This window comes from Hipposideros armiger, unplaced genomic scaffold (assembly GCF_001890085.2).
Source record: "Hipposideros armiger isolate ML-2016 unplaced genomic scaffold, ASM189008v1 scaffold_128, whole genome shotgun sequence".
Taxonomy (NCBI): Eukaryota; Metazoa; Chordata; class Mammalia; order Chiroptera; family Hipposideridae; genus Hipposideros; species Hipposideros armiger.
In genome coordinates, this window is record NW_017731478.1 from 2,732,082 (window position 1) to 2,741,881 (window position 9,800).

General features: G+C 56.5%; 1 protein-coding gene across 1 annotated transcript in view; it reads right to left on the reverse strand.

Annotated features, from left to right (window-relative positions):
- SETD1B (SET domain containing 1B, histone lysine methyltransferase) overlaps window positions 1-9,741 on the reverse strand; it is a 23,864-nt gene extending 14,123 nt beyond the window's left edge. Inside the window, 7 exon segments of the mRNA XM_019648919.1 lie at window positions 1-179; window positions 3,781-5,001; window positions 5,856-5,968; window positions 8,013-8,283; window positions 8,917-9,015; window positions 9,237-9,424; window positions 9,533-9,741. The exon segment at window positions 1-179 is cut by the window's left edge and continues 25 nt beyond it. Of these exon segments, the coding sequence (XP_019504464.1) occupies window positions 1-179; window positions 3,781-5,001; window positions 5,856-5,968; window positions 8,013-8,283; window positions 8,917-9,015; window positions 9,237-9,410 (2,057 nt within the window). The 5' untranslated portion in view covers window positions 9,411-9,424; window positions 9,533-9,741.
- Between the last annotated feature and the right edge of the window lie 59 nt (window positions 9,742-9,800).

Below are 9,800 nucleotides of genomic sequence, written 5' to 3' on the forward strand. Positions count from 1 at the left end.
GGTGGGGGCAGTGGTGGAAAACCAGGGGGTGGGGGCAGTGGCAGGTTTGGGGTCAGCACAGAGGGGGCCACAGCCCCTGCGGTCACCACCATGGGCTTGGGGCAGTCGGCACCAGTGATGGGGGCCGTGGGCATCTCGTCATCCGAGATCTCCATGTCCTCTCCGGAGGACTGCTGGCCCTGTGGGGAGAGCAGGGAGGGAGCAGTGAGGATGAGCCTGGGAGGCCAAACGAGCTCCCAGAGCCCCACTTCTGAAAGTCAGGCAGTTGCAGAAGAAGCCTTCTGCAAGGCTAGTGAGCAACATGAATTTTGCAATTCTGATCCTGGTCCCCTCCCCTTCCTGGCCATGTGGCCTTAGCAAATCACTTAACCTCTCTAAACCCCAGTTTCCCTATTTGCATAATGGGCATTATAGTACCTGCCTCATTCAGCTATCATGAGTGTTCATTCAGTCATTCAACAAACATTCACTCAGCATCTGCTGTGTGCAAGTACTCTTCTAGGTGCTGGCAACACAGCAGTGAACAAGAGGCACAAAATTCTTGCTCTCATGGAGCTGAACTGCTAGAGGGAGAAGGCAGAGGGTAACCAGGATGAAGATGTGAAATATATAGTCTGTCGTGGAGAAAAAGAAAGCCGGGAAGAGAGCTGGGGTGTGAAGAGGAAAACACGTTCTGTTTCAATTTGAGAGATTCTGTTTCAATTTGTATTCAGAGAAGATAAAACTAATAATTAACACCTCTACAGCACCACTTCCTATGTGCCACGCACCTTTCTAAGCACTCTATATATATGAACTCAGTTAATGCTCAGAAAAATGCTACAAAGTATGCCTGTTATTTCCATTCTTACAGATGAGGAAATTGGAACACAGAGAATTTAAGTAACTTGCCCAAGGCTACACAGCCAGCAAGAGATAGAGCCAGATTTGAACCAGGAAGAGGCTCTCCAGCCTGTGCTCCCAGGCAGCCTACTGTCTGTCCTCACTGTGGCAGAGACAGCCCAGTGGAGAAGGTGACATTTGAGCAAGGGGGTTTAGCAATACTCAGGGTGCATCTACAGGAGGAATGTTTTTTGTTTTTCCTTAATTACTCTTTTACCTAGTCTCATGACTACACACTTAATATGGGCCAGCGTGAGGCTGAGTCTCATTTCTCATCTGCACTATAACCTCACAAGGTGGGGCTCTACTCCAATCCCTCTTAACAGGTGAGGGAACACTCTGGGAGGAGAAAGCCACTGGCCCAAGAGGCACAGCCAGTCAGAAAGAAGGCTGGGACTCGGGCCCAGGATGCCTGCCAGGTGAGGAGACTGCTGCTGGAATCCGGGGATGAGGTACCAGGTGAACAGGGGAGGGGTCAAGGATGACCCCAGCTCTAAAATGGGTAAAGGCTCCTTCACATTGGGACACAGGGCTGTGGGGAGTTGGCTGCATAGGTACTGCGGGGAGACACTGGGACCCACATGGTGAAGGTGGAGTGAGAGGGCAAGCAGGAGCGAGGAGAAAAGGGTCAGGCCACCAGGCCCTTGTGTCAGGACAAGAGGCGGGAAGGTGGTCCGGATGAACTTGGCTGAGGAGATGGAGACTTTGTAGCTTACAAGAGACAGTGAGGGCATGTGAAGGCTGAGGGGGTGGGGTCTGTGCAGGCTCTAAGGTCAGAGGTCAGCCTACAGATGAGGGGGAGGCCTCAAAGGGAAATGGGGGAGGGGGGAAGAAGAGGAATACCAAAACTATGGCAGCAGCAGGCAATCTGGATTTTGCTAGGTCCCCTTCTCTCAATCTCTCAACCTCTCTCTCCCTCTCTCCCTCTCTCTCTCTCACTCCGGGTCCCCACACACATGCTGAGGGAAGACCTGGCAGGCTCAGTCTGGTACTCAAGGACAGCTACCGGAGATCAGCCCTGGGCAGCGTCCAGCAAGGCAGGCACAGCACACAGAGGGTTAACCCGTCCATGCAGCCAGCCAATGAGAAAGAGACCCGGATCCGGTGCTCCAGCCCTCGGCCTGCCCCTCCCTCCCTCCGCCCCTCTGGCACCCAGGGGTTGAGAACTGGTGTGAACTAGCCAAGCGCCAGCACTACCAGCCTGCGCTGTGCCTGGAAGCTTCCCTTGGGGCACCTCACTTAGGTGGAGACAGTGAGACAAGTGCTCTCACCATCCCATTTCATAGAGGATGAAACTGAGATTTAGAGAGGGAAAGTGCCTTTCCCAAGGTCACATAGCCAGTGAGTGACAGAGCCTGGGACTCAAGGCTCAAGGGCTGGAGCTGGCACTTTTAACCACCAGCCTCTGTTAAGAAAGGGAATCTCTCCCCCTGCCCCCTCACCCCTCCAGCGCTGCCCGCTGCACGGCTTCCTAGCTGCAAATGGGACTTACTCTCATAGTTCAGCCCAGAGGCGCCTGGGTGCTGCTCTCCAGGCTGCCAGCAGGGGGCTCCCGAAGGCCAGCATGGAGGTTCAGTACACCAGGGCTTGGGGGGTGGGGGGGGGGGGGTGTTAATGTCCTGGGGCATCCCAGACCCCAGTTTTCGAGGCCTCAATCTCCCCTTCCCTACAGTGATAAGGTGTGACAGCTCAACCTCTCCAGCTACTCTGCACTTCCTCGCCCTGGGACAGGTGGTCAACATGGTAAACGTGCCCTAATCCCCAGCAGCCATAAAGAGGGAAGAAGGGAGGATGGCCAGCACCTCTGCACACCTGTCAACTCCCCCTGCCTGGATTCTTTGGCCCCTGAAACCACGTCCCCAGAACTGTCTGGAGCCCAGCCACCTGCCATCCCCGCCTGGGTAGGCCAAGTTCTTCACTGTTCCTCCCGGAGGCAGCCAAACCGGCCTAATCAAAGGGCCTGGGAAGGGGGGACCCTCCTCCCCACAGCCACCCACAGGGGCACAGAGCTCTGTCTAAACCCCTGGCTGCTCATGCCCGCCGGGCCCACAGGTTCCAATGCAGGTCTCCAGGAGGGCCAGGGCAGGTGCCTGGACAAAAAGCGGGGAGGAATGGAAGCCAAAGATGACCTAATCTCCATTCAACCCCCGGCAGGAGAAAATGGTACACAGCAACCTTCACCCCAACCCTGAGACTGTCGGTTTGGGCAATGGCACCCCAGGTGAGGATCTAAGGATGAGAGTGTAGAGGGCGGGACTGTTTGCCTGCTTCTGGCTGCGGGTCTCCCCTTAGGATAGCCCTTAACTCCTTCACTCCTGGAGCCATGGCGAGCAGAAGGGAAAGTTTAGTGCCCTCCCTGCCTGCCCACCATGGTTTCCCATCTCTTCAGAGGGCACCAGGTTCTAGGAGATAGTGCTCTGGCCTAGCCCAGAAGAGTGCTCTGGAAAATTCCTCTCCCCGATTTGCCTGAGCCTCAGGACCAGCCCTGATCAACCCCAAAGCCACCCAACAAAGGAGCCCAGGACCATCACCACAATCCATACTCTCTGGGGTCTCAGCAAACTCCTACTAAAGAACCTCAACTGAGACTTGATCCCTAGGGAAAGTCTTGATTTCCCATCCCTAACAAGGAGAGCCACAGTACTTGGTCATGTTTCCCTTCTCTCCATGGCTGCTAGGGAGCTCAGAGCCAAACCAGATGCTCAGCCTGATGCTTTTTGCATCCTCTTTTTATTCTCTATATATTGACTGACTTATTATTCTGGCTGCCCTAGCCCTGTTGCTTCTGTGTCTTAGCTAGTTTTCCTAAGGGAATAACATTTCAAAGGGGGAAAGAGGAAGGAAGACACAAGACAGACAAAACCAATCCCAGACAGAGATAGACAGACATGGTGGTACCTCATCCATCTTCTCTGAGGTTGGGGTCCTGTCTCCAGCCAGGTCCAAGGCCACCTCAGTTGTCTGGCCCAGACCAGTAGGGTCAGGGGGGCCTGGTTCAGGCGGGGGCCGGGGCCCCAGGCCCAGGTCAAGCTCCTCATCCTCATCGGAGTCAGGCAGTGGCGTAGGGCTGATATCCTCCAGGCCGGTGCTGGAGGGACGTGAGGAGGGCGGTGTGGGGCCTCGAAAGCCCAGCTGAGAGTTAGTGCCAAAGGAGGCCAAGGGGGAGAGCTGAGATGAAGAGGAGGAGATGGGGCTGCCCTCCATCTGTAGCTCCGTGTCCGAGTCCTGCTCCCGAAGGAAGGGCAGCTTGGTGCGCTGCTCCTTCAGCAGCATCTCGATGCGGGAGTCCAGGCTGTCATGGGGCTTCTCCAGCCCTGCAGGTGATGCCTCCAGTGTCGGTGTGCCTGGACTGTTACAGGGCTCGGGACTCCAGCCGAAGGTCGGCCGGCCACCCAGCTCCATGCTGTTGGCATCGGGGGGTGGTGGGCCAGGCGGCGTGCCTGGTTTCTCCTTGGCCAGGGGCTCAGTGGGCGGCAAGGGTGGGGGTGCAGGTGCTCTTCGGAACTCCCCGCTGTCACGGGCCCCAAAGGTGGTTGTGGTGGGCGGCTCCTCAGGGGGTAGAGGGAAAGGGGGCACAGGGGTCTGATAGGGAGAGAAAGACTTGAACGTGACTCCAGGAGCAGGGGTTGCTGGGGCAGGTGGTGGAGTGTGGGCAAACGTGGCTGAATCCTGCGGTTGAGCCTTGAATGGAGGGCCGCTGCTGCTGAGTGCCCCAAATGGGAGGTCCACAGAGCCCCTGAAGGCAGCCGTGGCCCCTGCCACTGCAGTGACTGCAGAAGAGCCGTGGACATAATGGTGCTCATGGCGGCGGTTATAGGAGTCCGTGAACTTGCTCTCGTGTCGCCGGGCCTTGAAGGTCACCGTGGGGTCCTGGCTGAAGAGGTAGGAGGGTGTGGGCTGGCGGCTGGAGTAGCTGGAGTCCTGTGAGAAGGGGGTGCCCAGGCGCGGTGTGAGGGGTGTGCCCTGTCCATAGGAGTTGGGTGTGTCCAGGCGGCAGCTGGAGTAAGCAGTGTCCTGGGAGAAGGGTGTCCCGCCACTATTAGGGGTGACAGAGGATGAGCCAGAGCCACAGCCTGCAGACAGTCCACCATCCTTGAGGCGCTTCAGGGCATCTGACAGCTAGAGAGAGAAAGAGAGAGACAGGTGTAGGTGAGATCACTGGGGGGGGGGGGGAACATGCGGTGGAATGGGGCTATTTTCCCTTCTCACTCTGGCTGCTGGGAAGCTCAAAGGCAAACTGGTCACTCTAGAACTGCAGCATGGTAAAAGGAAAGGGGGTAGGAGATTGAAAAGGAGTCTGGATGATTCTAACCCTTCTCTACACTTGGAGTTGCCCATTATCCTCAGGGAACCTTGAGGGCTTTTCCTAATCCATGAAACAGAGAAAACAGAAGATCCTGACATCTTGGTTTAAACTGGGATTTCCTTCCTATCGCAGGCTGGCAGAAATCAAAGACCTTCTCACAGAGGCAGCAGTGGTCTTGGGAGTGAGGGGGTGGCCAAGGGCCCTGTCCCCTCCAGCCTCCTGATGCTCTAGGATTTAAATAGCATGACATGTTAAATGTGCCTAATGAACAACCCAGCTGACCAGCAAGTGACCAAAGTCTCTTATTCTGGAAAAGCTACTCTTAAGGTTAGCTGGGTTGATGCAGGGAAGGGCTGGGATGAGAATCTCTCTAGGTGAGGCAGGGTCCTGGGAGGTTGGGGAAGGAGTCAGTCCTGCTCTGGAAAGAGGGACCTGAGCTCTGCTTTCTGGGGGTAGGGGTAGAGGGATGCACAGGACATCAGAGGGCAACAGTGTTTCAGTATCGACACGGAAAGTGGTCCCTGTGTGGTTTTGGGGTCTGTGGGAATCCCAGCCAGTGCATGGCCAGGCTATTTTCCCTCCTAGGCTCTGGTGTCCAAAGCTGGAGATGGTGATAGTGGGGGGCACATCAGGAAGCTGGTGATGGGGATGATGGCGAGAAACCTACCTGCAGGGTTTCGTTCACAATCGGAGAGACATCATCCAGCTCCCCCACCGGGAGGGTCTGGGGTGTATATCGGCCGGTGACCAACAATTCATAAAACCGCATGCGAGTTTCCCCTGTAAGGACAAGGGAGGGAGGACTCATAGAGAGGCTCCCGGATGGGGCAGCCTCCACAGGTTGGCTTCCTTGTGGGTCCCTTGTGCCTGAGACCCCAAGCCTGGGGAAGCTGTGTGACCCTGACCAAGTTCCCACCTCTCTCTGCACCTCCTATCTGTTCAGTGAAGCTGCTAAACTGTACGATTTTTCTCATCCTGAGACTCAGAATTTAATGCCTTGTGGGGCTGGTACTCCCCCAAATACAGAATGCCACAAAGCCCCTTCCTGTCACCTGGGCACCCAAGCGAAGAGTCAGTACTTCCCAGTCCTGTCCTTTTGCCTCCCTACTTAAAAGCCAGAGTCTGGTAGCAAGTGTACAGGAGACCCAGTGACACAGGGGTGACAGTTTGTTGTTAACTCTCTGGGATCAGGTGACCAGCAGGGTTTACAAAACATACTCTAGTATGCCATTCTTGTCAAATACACAGGACTCCTCCTCTAACCAGACTCCCCAGCTGTGCCTGGGGCTGGTCCCATGAGCCATGTCTGAGAACCCTCCACCCCCACCTCCAGCAGCAGAGAAGGCCTCTACAGAGCAGGGGGCCCCAGATTATTGATATTTATAGAGCCCTGTGAGGCAGCTGCTTACATATGCAAAGGAGACGCATTCCTTGAGCTCTGCTTTTAATGGTCTGTTTCTTGAAATACAAACTTAGTTGGCAGTCTCTGAGGGCCCACCCCCAACTCTTTTTTTTGTTTTTTTTTGTAGAAATGAAATTTTGGTGAGAGTAGGCTGCTCCTTAAAATGGGCATGTGAAGGGGGAAGGGGCTCCACATTCGAGTCTCAGGGCTGCAGCCACCCAATGGGGTTATAGATTTGAAAGGGTCTATATTCCTCCAACAGAGACTGAGAAACTAGAGAAAGGGGAGGGGGACTTGTGCCCCTAGGAGATTCAGAACTAGGCAGAGCTCAGCAAGAATTTATGGGATAACAGTGCCTACCCAGGACCAGCGTCCCTCCACAGTCCCCAGCAAAATCTCAGAGATTGGGTCAATAAGTATTCATTATTAAAACCAAAAATAAAGGTTTAGATTTTCCTGTCTTGGGTTTTGAGTTCCCCAGTTGCTCACAAAACTCCTGGAAGCCTTTCACCTATGCCCCCCCCCCCCCCCCCCCCCCAGGCAGAGTCTCCTAAGAGACCTCAAGAGGCTCTGGACCCAGTCACAGCGTCTGTCCAGTCGCAGGGCTGGCTGGTCCTCAGGGCACCTGGCACCTTCTTCTATCCTGGTGGGAACTAAGAGTCCTTGCATTCCCCTCCAGCCAGCATCCAGGAGAAACCTACCAGGACCCTGAGAGTGGGAGGTGTGGCCTCCCCAGCCAGCCACTTGGGAGTGAGCCAGCACTGTGTTCGGGAGGTGCTACTGTCTCTTTAAGAGAGAGGAGGGAAGACAGTGTCAACCCTGAAGCACCCAGCGCAGCCCGCCCAGCACTATCTGGAACATTATCAATGAAACCACACTCTGGGCCCAGATTGGTTCCCACTTCCAGGGGTAAGGGGTGGTATGGGGGAGAGACACCCTGGATCCTTGGAGGACTCTCTTTTTAGTTGAGGGACCTTACTCTTTATGTATTTAAAGGCATCCTAGTGGCTCTCCCTTAGCTCTCCACACACACCCTCCTCCCCCCCCAAATAAACAAACCCTGCCTCCTCTCCTAACGTACGGGCGACACTGGGGACTGTCTAAACCCAGGCCACCGGGGCTCAGAGAGGGGCCTGAGAGGGTGTCAACGGTGGGGAAGCTTCCAGGTGGTCCCTAGGGGTGCAGTGGCCAAGGACCGGCACATTTGGTAAATTACAGCTTGTCTCCTAGCAACAGACAACACATTTAGCTCCACGTGACTCTACCCTCAGGAGGGGGCAAAGAAAATAAGGTTGTAGGAGGGCACCCAAGGAAGAATGAGGGGGTCCCCAACACTGCAAGAGAAGTTCTGGGAGGGAAAGGAGCCACACTGACAGGTTTTACGCTCCTCCGCAGGGCGTCCTGAGCCAGCATCCAACTCACCTTTGGTGTCCAACTCCACGTGGATGATATTGCCCATGACAGAAGTGCTATGCAAGTGTTGAACCGCCTCCTTAGCTCCCCTGACGGTGGCAAAGACCACCTTGGCAATGCCCAAGTGCTTCTTGGTCTTGGGGTTATACAAAATCTCCACCTCCTCCACCTCCCCATACTTCTTGCACATGTCCCTCAGGAAGTTTTCGCGGATGTTATCATTCAGCTTGGCAAATGTCACCTGCTTCGGAGGCACCGGGCCCACGTAGAACTCATCGATCTGGCAGGGGACGAGGGGGAAGGGAGTTTGGAGAACACTGAAACTGAGGGGAACACACAACATTCCCCACTCGCCAGCCCGTGTGAAACAATGAAGGGTAAAAAAATTAAAAAAAAAATTTTGGAAAAAAATATGCACGCGGGCGGGCCCGGGAAGCGAAGGATTAAATCGTTTGGAACGTGGAAGTCCTCTGGGTTCGAAAGGAAAGGGGAAAAAGAAACAGTTTCTCTTTCCCCGCCCCCCCATTCTGGCCTACTCTCCCAGCTGCGGGTCAGGGGCAACCCTTTGGGCTAGGAAGTTGTTCCTCTAAAGCCACAAGGCTGGGAAGGGGGGCGGGTCCCGGAGCCAAGCCCCCGGGCTGGCAGGAGCCAGGTGGGGACCCGGAGCCCCCAGCTGGGCGGGCAGGACACAGTATCAGTGCCTTGATTACAGTTTCACCGCAGTGTTACTCTGTTTACAGTAACTCAGAGGGGACACCCCTCTTACAGCAATCTCCCCCTACCCCGCCAAAACTTCCTCGGCCAGGACGGCGGGAACTCAGGATCCGGCTGGTCTCAGTCAGGACTGGCGTTATTTTCGAACTCGAGGAGGGAATGGGGGGAGGGACTTTGGGGCCTGGGGGAGGGGTCCTACCTTGAATTTGGGCACCGACAGCTCCAGCTCCTTGTTTTTGGTCCAGATCCCGACGACCCGGGGATCTTCGACAATTTCCACCGGGCGGTTGCTGGACATCTGTTGGGAGGAATTGGGGGGCGGAATGGGAGGACTGGTCCCAATCCCCAGGGGCAGGGGCAGACCCCCCTCCTCCTGGCACTTGTCAAACTCCAGGGCTGGGGACCCGGCTGACAGTTGGCCCGGTGGTCTGGACGGGGGGTCCCCGGACCGCTCGGACCTCTTCCCCGGGCGCGGTTGGGGGTGGGTGGGGGCGGCGGGGAGGCGCGCCGGCTACTCACCGCCAGGCTGAAATGCTGCCCATCGTAGCGGTACAGTTTATGATGCCCCTTTTTCAGAGCCGGGTCAATCATCAACTTGTAACTTCTCCAATGGTGGTTCCTCCTCTCGCCCGAAGGGCCGGGCTGCGGCGGGGGCTGCTGGTGGTGGTGGTGGTGGGGGTGACTGTTCTCCATGCCGTTAACCCAACCTGAAGACGAGCAAGTTGTTGTCGTCTCCGCCGCCTCGGCGGCGGCGGCCGCTTCTACACACACGCGAAAGAATCAAATCGTCCAGCCCCCACCCCCTCCCACCTTACCAGCGCGCCCCAAAAGGCACTGTCTCGTTGGCTCCCCCCAAAATAAGAATGTAGCGAGAGAATAACCCTTCCGGGAGGAATTAGGCGCCCGCCCGCTCGGCCACCGTCTCCGGGCGGCAGCGAGGGGCTCCCGGGGGCCTCCGGTGCGGGCTGGTGGGGCCCGGGGCGCCCGGAGGACGCGGGCTCCGGCCCATAGTGCCCGCCCGGCAGCCCGGCGTGGCGCTCGCTCGCTCGCTCGGCCCGGCTCCGGCGCGGGGCTCACGGCAGG